The sequence below is a fragment of the Raphanus sativus genome, chromosome 6, assembly GCF_000801105.2.
Source record: "Raphanus sativus cultivar WK10039 chromosome 6, ASM80110v3, whole genome shotgun sequence".
Taxonomy (NCBI): Eukaryota; Viridiplantae; Streptophyta; class Magnoliopsida; order Brassicales; family Brassicaceae; genus Raphanus; species Raphanus sativus.
In genome coordinates, this window is record NC_079516.1 from 8,944,807 (window position 1) to 8,957,182 (window position 12,376).

At 30.7% G+C, this 12,376-nt stretch overlaps 2 protein-coding genes across 2 annotated transcripts; both read left to right on the forward strand.

Annotated features, from left to right (window-relative positions):
* The first annotated feature begins 528 nt into the window (after positions 1–528).
* Positions 529–2,406, forward strand: LOC108811486 (cytochrome P450 71A1-like). The gene is made up of 2 exons (XM_018583533.2): positions 529–1,437; positions 1,643–2,406. The coding sequence occupies exons 1-2, from the start codon at positions 559–561 to the stop codon at positions 2,255–2,257; spliced, it is 1,494 nt and encodes a 497-aa protein (XP_018439035.1). The 5' UTR covers positions 529–558; the 3' UTR covers positions 2,258–2,406.
* Positions 2,407–8,159: 5,753 nt separating this feature from the next.
* LOC130496476 (cytochrome P450 71A1-like) lies at positions 8,160–10,130 on the forward strand. Its single transcript, XM_056988551.1, has 2 exons — positions 8,160–9,082; positions 9,290–10,130. Exons 1-2 carry the CDS (start codon positions 8,204–8,206, stop codon positions 9,902–9,904), a joined length of 1,494 nt encoding a protein of 497 aa, XP_056844531.1. The 5' UTR covers positions 8,160–8,203; the 3' UTR covers positions 9,905–10,130.
* The last annotated feature ends 2,246 nt before the right edge of the window (positions 10,131–12,376 follow it).

The following is a 12,376-nucleotide window of genomic DNA, read 5'->3' on the forward strand; positions in this document are numbered from 1 at the left end:
AAATAAAAAAATCAATACATGTGTACTTAATAATATTTCAATCAACAGAAAAAGATATGGCTATATAGAAAATTATATAATATATAAAATCAATAAATTTTGAATTGAATTTTAAAACAACACTTATTTTTGAAACAAAAATTTTATTTTACAGTTACATTTAAAATGAAATTAGAGAAATATAAAGAAACTATACGACACGTTTTGGTGCTTCTATCGGCCGAGCATGAAAACAATAAAATATTCTTTTTGGTCAACAATATAGATAGTATTTAAAACATGGTTTTGTTTATATAATATATACTAGCATTTAGAGTCTCGTTTTGTTTTCTTCTTTTCATTTATTGACCATACTAATGGTTTCAATTATTTATTGATATATTATTTATAGCACGTGTACTAACTATTATTCAATTGAAATGAAATTATATTCATTGATTATATTTATTTTGATTTGAACATTCGAGGAAAAGCACTAACGATCCTAATATCAATCTGCTATAAATGGGAAGCCCATGATTAGATCAAATATCACATCAGAAATTGAACTTGAAAATTATGGAGCAAATCAGCTTCCACTCAAACCCTTTCCTTCTAAGTCTTCTTGCATTGTTCCCAGTTATCTTGTTCGCAGTTATCAAAAATAAGACCAAATCCAAAAAGCGAAAGCTTCCTCCATCCCCCACAAAGCTTCCCATTATTGGAAACCTTCACCAGATAAGTAACTTACCCCACAAATCACTCCACGACCTGTCCCTCAAGCATGGCCCGTTCATGTTTGTGAACCTAGGAACCACACCATGCCTCGTGGTCTCGTCCGCTGATGCTCTCGAAGAGATGACCAAAAACCACGATATCACATTCTCTAATCGACACACCAACACTGGCATTTCTCCTCTAACGGGGAATGGTCAAGATTTGCTGTTTAATACACATGGAGATCAGTGGAAGCAAATAAGAAAGATCAGTGTTCTTCATCTGATGAGCAAGAACGTAGTTAATCGGTTTCAAACGGTTAGAGATGAAGAGATCTCGAGTATATTGGAGACCATTAATCTTTCGAGCAAAAAAGGCGAGGAGATCGATATGTCGTATATGTTTAACACCATGCTTACCAATGTCTTCCATAGGTCATACACGGGCAGCTATCAAAGGGGAGAGATGAGAGGGCTCGAGAGGGCTACAAGGAACTTTTTGAGTTGCGATGGCAAATTGAAGAAGCTCTTGGGATCTTTCTGCTTCGAGGATTTTCTTCCAAGCTTAGCATTGTTGGATAGATTTACGGGTTTTACAACCCTCAAAAAGACTACGTACTCCGAGATGGACGACGTTATGGAGAGTCTTATCAATGAAAGAAAGAAGGAGAGCTTCGTGGATGTTCTTCTTCATCAACGAGATAACGCTAAACTCGACTATGACGTCAAAGCAATCATGCAGGTTAGCCTTTATATTATTTTGTAAATATTTAATTGTGTACTGACCCTATAACTAGATTTCTGGTAGAGTTTTATGTTTCAAATGGAATTAAAGTGAATATGGTAACAAATCAAAAATTTATTTTAGTCTGAATTAAGAATGATTTGTATCTTTAGATGAATGAACTCTTGCCTAACGATTAAAGATCCATGTGTGCTTGTTGTAGGGTATACTTATCGCGGCTGTAGACTCTACAGGCTTGGAGCTAGATTGGTTACTGGCCGACCTCATCAAGCACCCCCAAGTTATGAGGAAAGCACAAGAAGAGGTACAACGAGTAGTTGGGACCAAATCAAAGATAAGCAGTAATGAAATAGATCAAATGCATTATTTGAAATGTGTCATTAAGGAGACGCTGAGGATGCACCCTCCAGGGATAATTCCACGACAGACATCATCCGAGTGGATCAAAGTAGGTGGTTATGATATACCTCCAAAAACCATAATATTAGTGAATCTCTTTTCCGTCCAACGAGATGCTAAATATTGGGAGAACCCTCACGATTACATCCCTGAAAGATTCCTAGAAAAGAACATTGAATTCATGGGGAACAAAGGGTACGTTCCATATGGATTTGGTCGTAGGAACTGCCCTGGTATGGCTTATGGTAACACGTTACTCGAAGAGGTTATGGCGAATCTTTTGTATCACTTTGATTGGAAGATGCCTGATGGTTCTAAACCGGAAGACCTTAACATGGATGAGGTATCTCAGTTTCTTGTCGCAAGGAAATACCCCCTCAAGCTGATTCCTGTTCAAAGGTTTAAGAGCAACGCATAGGGTTGGATCCTTATCCTATATTGAGTATGATATGGGGCCAAGGCATTTGGTTTACCAATTATTCCCATTTTCTGTTTTCTTTTTGTTTTCAATTCCAATTCGATCATCTTTTGTAATATCTCATAAAAATTTGTTTCGCCTTTCACACATATTCCATAGTTCATCGAGTCCATACTCCTAACTGCAAAAAGTGTAATCTCGAGTGAAATATATAGGTGTTGTGGTGATTTAGAGGCAGGACCATGTATTAATTCATGAAACCATGGAGGATAAAATAGATCATCATAATCAACCTGTAAATTATATATAACTTAATTAATATTAAATTTATATTAAAGTTACTAACATAATTAATTATAATGTGATATATATACCTACGTTTTTAACCACTTCACTTCACGAATTGTTACTCTTTCCTTTTGTTGAGATTATTTTTTTGATTTTTGTGGTATAACTTGTTCAAAATGGGCAACGAACTCATTGTTTTTAAAAATGGCGATCATTAGTAAAGTATTGAAATAATTATATATATATGGTAAAAAAATTATATACTGGAAAACATTATGTATCATTCACTTGATTTATACAGGAAAATTTTTATATATACTGGAAATTTTTTTATATTAAGGAAGTTATATATTTAATATTTCGGATTATAATTTTATGTATCGAATTCCAAATATATTAATAAGTAAGAATTTTATAAGAAAAAATATCATTATATAACACGAAAAATCACTAAATATTAATAATTGGGAATAAAAAGGGAAATTTTTAATTTTACCAATTTGTTGATACCATTATTCATGTTTACAACCTATAAAGAGACAATTCAAAAATAATTTCTTCACTAAAAGACAAAAGATTCTTATACTCTTGTTCTCTATATATAATAAATAAATATTTAAATAAATAAAAAAAATTAAAAATAAATAAAAATATTTTTTTATGTTTTTGAATTATACTTTTTCAAAATTCGAAACCTAAACCCTAAAACCTTTAACCCTAAGCTCTCAACATTAAACCCTAAACCCTCAATTCTAAACTCTAAACCCTAAACTTTAAACCCTAAACCCTCAACTCTAAACCCTAAATCATATCCTAACTCTTAACTCTAAACCCTAAGTTTAGATTAGTCAACTCTAAGTTTTTTTTGTCAAAGTTAATCCTAGTGTTATAAGTGTATCTTTCCTTATTTGAAAGTGAGGGTAATATTGATTAGTATAAACATGAAAAGTGGTATTATAGATGTTGTATTTTTGAAAATTTCCCAATAAAAGGTTAAAAATAAAATTATAGAGCTATACAATATATAACACTACCGAGAAGGTGATGCAGGTTTTTTATTGTTTTTATTTGTTGCCCCCCCCCTCCGATGAACAATACTTCATAGTCCTTAGGGCTGGGACGAATCGGATATCCGGGATATTTTAAGGTATCCGGATCCGAATCCTTATCCGGCGGATCCATGTTTTTACTATCCATATCCGGATCCGGGTTATTCGGATATTCGGGTGTCGGATATCCTTCTAAAAATTGTAATATCCGACGGATATCTTGATCTGGATCCTTAAAATATATTAAAAATATATAAAATATTAACAATAATTTAAAAATTTAAAAATATATAATATTTTTTAGTTATATCTATGTTTACTATTACAAAATTTATATAAATTTATAGATATATTAGTATAGAAATAAAAAATATAATAAATAAAGTTAGTTATATATATATATATTCCTATTTTGAAATAATTATCAATAAAAATTATGGATCCGGATATTCGGACTAAAAATCAAGATATCCGGATTCGATTTGGGCGGATCCAACGTTTTACTATCCGAATTCGGATCCGGCTCCTCTGGATATTTGGATTTTCGGAGCGAATCCGGATGGATCTCGGATCGAATCCGAATCTCGGATAATAAGTCTCAAGTCTAATAGCCCTATCCAATAATCTGGAAATCAAATACTTTATGTTTGATTATTTGTTATCTTAATAAGTAACAACTGTCGATAAGAATATAAAACATATAAGACAAATCATTATGTTACAAAAAATCACTATATATTAATAATGGGAAATAAAAAGGTTAAAAATAAAATTATAGAGTTATACAATATATGCAAGAACTTAAAATGCAATAATGGGAAATAAAAAGGTTAAAAATCACTATTTATTCCTTTTCTCTCTCTAAATGTAAATTATGTTTTTAAATTTTTTATGATAATATCAAAATTATATTTATAAAATGAAAAATATCTGCAAGAACTTAAAATGAAACATGAGAAGTAATCAGGGGCGGATCTACAGTATTGGATACTAGGGTACGTGCCCCCGACTCTTCATATAATGCAATTAGTTATTAAGACAACCAATTATTTTCTGTGGAACGTTTGGTAAAGTTCCCCCAATTAGTTTCTTCTTTTCAATTAGTTTCTTCTTTTCATAGTTTGAAGCCTCGTCTTGTATTTTATTCCTTTTCTCTCTCTACAAATAGTGTGCTGTTTGGCACGTATGCTTTGTCTTTTACTATTTTTCTTTTCTTTTTATCATGTCTTTTACTATTAGTAATACTTTTTCTTGTTTTTTGTTTTTTTGTCAACTTCTTATATTGGATTAGGCTTTAAACCCATAAAGTTTACGAGTAGATTTGAATTAGATCCATTACAAAACACATTAAACACAAAAGCCCAACCAGTCCAGTCCAGCCCAGTCCAGCCCAGCCCATATAAAAAAATAAAATCAAACTAAAATGCTACCACGCTTGAAGTCTTTCAAGACCACATGTTTAATGGGTAAAAAAAAGCTCTCCACGTGTTATGCAATGAGAGAGATTCTTGGAGGTTGCCGGAAAACCAACCGTCAAGATGAAACCACTGCTGCTATGCGGTACAGAGAATTCTGAAATCCACCATCTCCCAAATATCCACTTGCTAGCTCGTCCCTCCTACTACTCCACTGAATCTTGAAGAAACCAACACCAAATCGCCGGAGTTGGTAAGTATGCCGAGATCTTAAATAGATTTAAAACAGATTTTGATGGAACACTTTCACATAGGAAATCTCCATCTCAGCTAAACCTGCATAAATCATCAAGAGTAACTCGAAAAACTTGATTATTCTATCATTTAAGGATACTTTGCTTTCAGTCCAATAACAAAGATTGATTCCTCTTCAAATAGAAAACCAAGAGTAACTACAACAAAGTGAGAATTCTTAGACTTGTGGAGGGTATGAATCATTGACGTTTCTGGGAGAAGAGGAGAATAAAGATAATTTTATTAATTTCAAAAACAAATCGAAAAATAAAAAGACATGAAGAACCGACCGACTTGTTTTTGAAAATCACACATCAAAAGTCATCACCGCGAACATATAATCCGCTTAACGAATAAACAAGAGCCGACTAGCAATGATACTATCGATCTATAGATCGAGAAGGATAGTAATATTATGATACAAGATAACAAAATAGAGGGGTTGGCGACCGGTGGCGAATTGCTCACCGGCCACCGGAAAATGTTTCGGTTTTTGTGTAGGCTAGAGAGAAGTCGGAGCGTTTAAGAGATGGACTTATTTGATTCCTTTCTTGCTTTTTATTTCAGTATTAATTAATAATTTTTTATTGTTTAAGTGTCTTTTCCATTTCTTTATTTCTCCTTACATTATGCTTGCTATCACATTTTCCTTTTTATATAATTTTTCCTGAAACACGTACTATTTGTTTCCTTTGGAATTAGTTTCTAGGCAATTAAAAATAAATAATAATAACTAGTAAATAGTCGACAAAAATTAAAATTGTAAATAAATCATTATTTTTTATTTATATTGTAAATTTAGTTCTTTACAATATAATAACCAAAACAAGTTACTATTAATATTAACATATTATTATATACATCATATAAACTTAAAGACTTTTATATATTTCAATCTAATTTTAACTGTAGCACTTAAAAACTGTTATGTTTCCAAATAATTTTATCAAAAATTTCATGCCTAAAAATATAAATATTGCTTTTAACTTTTCTTAGCTAATACTCCATCCGTTTCGCAAAGAGTGTCGTTTTAACTTTTTATTTTTGTTTCATAAAGAATGTCGTTTTGTATTTTCAATGTAAAATTTTAAATAAAAATCCAGTTAAGTCCCTACAATTCTAATGCATTAATTAGAAAAAGAAATTTATTTAGTGTGTGAAAAAGGTAAAATAGAGTATTTAGATGATTTCTTAATATGTGTGCAAAGTTTCCATTTGACTTATTATGAAAAAGATGAAATAGTAAATTATGTTTTCTGATTAACATTTTAAAGCATATATATTTTTAAATCTTTATTTTATTTATTAATTAATATTATTATTTATATATAATATGTGATCCCAAAATATTTTCTGGCTCCGTCTCTGGAAATAATATGACTCTTCTTGGTGCTTCTACCGGTGAACAAAAACAATAAAAAATATTTTAAAGAAATCAGGAGACTTGTTAGGAAAATTAGCAGAGATCGTATTTAAAACATGATTTTGTTTATATAATATCCTTATCTTTTTTTTTTGGTCAAAATATAATATCCTTATCTTTCTGTACAAATTGTTGCAGTTTGACACTTACACTTTTTCTTTTACTATTTTTTTATCCTATGTCTTTTACTATTAATAATATTTTTCTTGCTTTTTGTTTCAGACTGAAACTGTCAGTATTAATTAATAATTTTTATTGTTAAGGTGTTTTTTCTATTTCTTTATTTCTCCTTTAGTTATTTTTGCTATCACATTTTCTTTTTATATTTTAATTTTTCCTGAACACGTACTATTTTTTCTGTAGAATTAGTTTCTAGACAATTAAAAATAATTAATAATAAATTGTAAATAGTCGACAAAAATTAAAAGAGTAAATAATGCATTAATTTATATTTATATTGTAAAGTTTAGTTCTTTACAATATAAATATCAAAACAAGTTACTATTAATATAACATATTCTTATATACATAACATAAACTTAAAGACTTTTTATATATCAATCTAATTTTAACTGAAGCATTTAAAAACAATTACATTTTCAAATAATTTTATCAAAATGTCATGCCTAAAAATAATAATATTGCTTTTAATTTTTCCTAGCTCATAGTAAATTATGTTTTCTGATTAATAGTTTAAAGCTTTATATTTTTAAATCTTTGTATTATTTAGTAATAAATATTATTAATTATATATAATATGTGTTTCTACCGGCGAACATGAAAAAATAAAACATTAAAAACAATATTCTCTCCATTAAATTTTAGTTATTGTTTTAAATTTGTGAACAAATTAAAAGTAATTAATTTTATAAAATTAAAATAGAAATATCATTACATGTATATCTAACAGGATTTTAATCAGCTGAAGAAGACATGACAATATACAATATATAAAATTAATAAATTTTCATTGATAAATTTAAGCGATTTTGACTAAAATTTTAATTTTAAGACTAAATGAAACGGGAAGAGTATAATAATAAAACCATACGACACGTCTTGGCACTTCTATCGGCGAGCATGAAAACAATAAAAATATTGTAATGAAATTAGGACACCTTTTATGAAAGTTAGTTGAGATCATATTTAAAACATGGTTTTGTGTATATAATACTCCATCGAGATTCACGTAGACATATTGTATTCATATCCGAGCTGTTAAGAAGGTGATGCAGTTTTGTTTTCTTGTTTTTATTTATTAGTGACCAAACTAATGGTTTCAGTTATTTATTGATACATTATTTATAGCACGTGTACTAACTATTATTGAAATGAAATGAAATTATATACTCATTGATTATATTTATTTTGATTTGAACATTCGAGGAAAAGCACTAACGATCCTAATATCAATCTGCTATAAATGGGAAGCCCATGGTTAGATCAAATATCACATCAGAAATTGAACTTGAAAATTATGGAGCAAATCAGCTTCCACTCAAACCCTTTCCTTCTAAGTCTTCTTGCATTGTTCCCAGTTATCTTGTTCGCAGTTATCAAAAATAAGATCAAATCCAAAAAGCGAAAGCTTCCTCCATCCCCCACAAAGCTTCCCATTATTGGAAACCTTCACCAGATAGGTAACTTACCCCACAAATCACTCCACGACCTGTCCCTCAAGCATGGCCCGTTCATGTTTGTGAACCTAGGAACCACACCATGCCTCGTGGTCTCGTCCGCTGATGCTCTCGAAGAGATGACCAAAAACCACGATATCACATTCTCTAATCGACACACCAACACTGGCATTTCTCCTCTAACGGGGAATGGTCAAGATTTGCTGTTTAATACACATGGAGATCAGTGGAAGCAAATAAGAAAGATCAGTGTTCTTCATCTGATGAGCAAGAACGTAGTTAATCGGTTTCAAACGGTTAGAGATGAAGAGATCTCGAGTATATTGGAGACCATTAATCTTTCGAGCAAAAAAGGCGAGGAGATCGATATGTCGTATATGTTTAACACCATGCTTACCAATGTCTTCCATAGGTCATACACGGGCAGCTATCAAAGGGGAGAGATGAGAGGGCTCGAGAGTGCTACAAGGAACTTTTTGAGTTGCGATGGCAAATTGAAGAAGCTCTTGGGATCTTTCTGCTTCGAGGATTTCCTTCCAAGCTTAGCATTGTTGGATCGATTTACGGGTTTTACAACCCTCAAAAAGACTACGTACTCCGAGATGGACGATGTTATGGAGAGTCTTATCAATGAAAGAAAGAAGGAGAGCTTCGTGGATGTTCTTCTTCATCAACGAGATAACGCTAAACTCGACTATGACGTCAAAGCAATCATGCAGGTTAGCATTTATATGATTTTGTAAATATTTAATTGTGTACTGACCCCTATAACTAGATTTCTGGTAGAGTTTGATGTTTCAAATGGAATTAAAGTGAATATGGTAACAAATCAAATACTATTTTAGTCTGAATTAAGAATGATTTGTGTCTTTAGATGAACTCTTGCCTAACGATTAAAGATCCATGTGTGCTTGATACAATTGTAGGGTATACTTATCGCGGCTGTAGACTCCACAGGCTTGGAGCTAGATTGGTTACTGGCCGACCTCATCAAGCACCCCCAAGTTATGAGGAAAGCACAAGATGAGGTACAACGAGTAGTTGGGACCAAATCAAAGATAAGCAGTAATGAAATAGATCAAATGCATTATTTGAAATGTGTCATTAAGGAGACACTGAGGATGCACCCTCCAGGGATAATTCCACGACAGACATCATCCGAGTGGATCAAAGTAGGTGGTTATGATATACCTCCAAAAACCATAATATTAGTGAATCTCTTTTCGGTCCAACGAGATGCTAAATATTGGGAGAACCCTCACGATTACATCCCTGAAAGATTCCTAGAAAAGAACATTGAATTCATGGGGAACAAAGCGTACGTTCCATATGGATTTGGTCGTAGGAACTGCCCTGGTATGGCTTATGGTAACACGTTACTCGAAGAGGTTATGGCGAATCTTTTGTATCACTTTGATTGGAAGATGCCTGATGGTTCTAAACCGGAAGAGCTTAACATGGAGGAGGTATCTCAGTTTCTTGTCGCAAGGAAATACCCCCTCAAGCTGATTCCTGTTCAAAGGTTTAAGAGCAACGCATAGGGTTGGTTCCTTATCCTATATTGAGTATGATATGGGGCCAAGGCATTTGGTTTACCAATTATTCCCATTTTCTATTTTCTTTTTGTTTTCAATTCCAATTCGATCATCTCTTGTAATATCTCATAAAAATTTGTTTCGCTTTCACACATATTCCATAGTTCATCGAGTCCATACTCCTAAGTGCAAAAAATGTAATCTCGTGTGAAATATATAGGTGTTGTGGTGATTTAGAGGCAGGACCATGTATTAATTCATGAAACCATGGAAGATAGAATAGATCATCATAATCAATCTGTAAATTATATATAACTTAATTAATATTAAATTTATATTAAAGTTACTAACATAATTAATTATAATGTGATATATATACCTACGTTTTTAACCACTTCACTTCACGAATTGTTACTCTTTCCTTTTGTTGAGATAATTTTTCTGATTTTTGTGGTATAACTTGTTCAAAATGGGCAACGAACTCATTGTTTTTAAAAATGGCGATCATTAGTAAAGTATTGAAATAATTATATATATGGTAAAAAAAAATTATATACTGGAAAACATTATGTATAATTCACTTGAATTATACAGGAAATTTTTATATATACTGGAAATTTTTTATATTAAGGAAGTTATATATTTAATTTTATATATTTAATATTTCGGATTATCATTATATAACACGAAAAATCACTAAATATTAATAATTGGGAATAAAAAGGGGAAATTTTTAATTTTACCAATTTGTTGATACCATTATTCATGTTTACAACCAATAAAGAGACATTTCAAAAATAATTTCTTCACTAAAAGACAAAAGATTCTTATACTCTTGTCCTCTATATATAATTAATAAATATTTAAATAAATAAAAACTTTAAAAATAAATAAAAATATTGTTTTTATATTTTCGAGTTATACTTTTCAAAATTCGAAACCTAAACCCTAAAACCTTAACCCTAAGCTCTCAACTCTAAACCCTAAACCCTCAATTCTAAACTCTAAACCCTAAACTTTAAACCCTAAACCCTCAACTCTAAACCCTAAATCATATCCTAACTCTTAACTCTAAACCCTAAGTTTAGATTAGTCAACTCTAAGTTTTTTTGTCAAAGTTAATCCTAGTGTTATAAGTGTATTGTTCCTTATTTGAAAGTGAGGTTAATATTGATTAGTATAAACATGAAAAGTGGTATTATGAATGTGGTATTTTTGAAAATTTTCCAATAAAAGGTTAAAAATAAAATTATAGAGTTATACAATATATAACACTACCGAGAAGGTGATGCAGGTTTTTTATTGTTTTTATTTGTTGCCCCCCCCCCTTCGATGAACAATACTTCATAGTCCTTAGGGCTGGGACGGATCGGATATCCAGGGTATTTTAAGGTATCCGGATCCGAATCCTTATCCGGCGGAGCCATGTTTTTACTATCCATATCCGGATCCGGGTTACTCGGATATTCGGGTGTCGGATATCCTTCTAAAAATTGTAATATCCGACGGATATCCTGATCTGGATCCTTAAAATATATTAAAATATATAAAATATTAACAATAATTTAAAATTAAAATATATATAATATTTTAGTTATATCTATGTTTACTATTACAAAATTTATATAATTTTATATATATATATATATATATATATAGTATAGAAATAAAAAATATAATAAATAAAATTAGTTATATATATATATATATTCCTATTTTGAAATAATTATCAATAAAATTATGGATCCGGATGTCCGGACTAAAAATCAAGATATCCGGATTCGGTTTGGGCGGATCCAACATTTTACTATCCTAAATCGGATCCGGCTCCTCTGGATATTTGGATTTTCGGAGCGAATCCGGATGGATCTCGGATCGAATCCGAATCTCGGATAATAAGTCTCAAGTCTAATAGTCCTATCCAATAATCTGGAAATCAAATACTTTATGTTTGAGTATTTGTTATCTTAATAAGTAACAACTGTCGATAAGAATATAAAACATATAAGACAATTCATTATGTAACAAAAAATCACTATATATTAATAATGGAAAATAAAAAGGTTAAAAATAAAATTATAGAGTTGTACAATATATAATACTAAATGTAAATTATGTTTTTAAACTTTTTATGATAATATCAAAATTATATTTATAAAATGAAAAATATCTGCAAGAACTTAAAATGAAACATGAGAAGTAATCAGAGGCGGATCTACAGTATTGGATACTAGGGTATGTCCCCCCCGACTCTTCATATAATGCAATTAGTTATTAAGACAACCAGTTATTTTCTGTGGAACGTTTGGTAAAGTTCCCCCCAATTAGTTTCTTCTTTTCAATTAATTTCTTCTTTTCATAATTTGAAGCCTCGTCTTGTATTTTATTTCTTTTCTTTCACTACAAATGGTGTGCTGTTTGACACGTATGCTTTGTCTTTTACTATTTTTCTTTTCTTTTTATCATTTGTCTTTTACT

What these genes read in the sequence shown, in the direction of transcription:
- LOC108811486 (XM_018583533.2), top strand. Translation starts at nt 559, where the DNA reads ATGGAGCAAATCAGCTTCCACTCAAACCCTTTCCTTCTAAGTCTTCTT. An exon ending in ACGTCAAAGCAATCATGCAG is followed by an intron (nt 1,438 to 1,642) that starts GTTAGCCTTTAT and finishes TGCTTGTTGTAG; the next exon opens with GGTATACTTATCGCGGCTGT.
- LOC130496476 (XM_056988551.1), top strand. Translation starts at nt 8,204, where the DNA reads ATGGAGCAAATCAGCTTCCACTCAAACCCTTTCCTTCTAAGTCTTCTT. An exon ending in ACGTCAAAGCAATCATGCAG is followed by an intron (nt 9,083 to 9,289) that starts GTTAGCATTTAT and finishes ATACAATTGTAG; the next exon opens with GGTATACTTATCGCGGCTGT.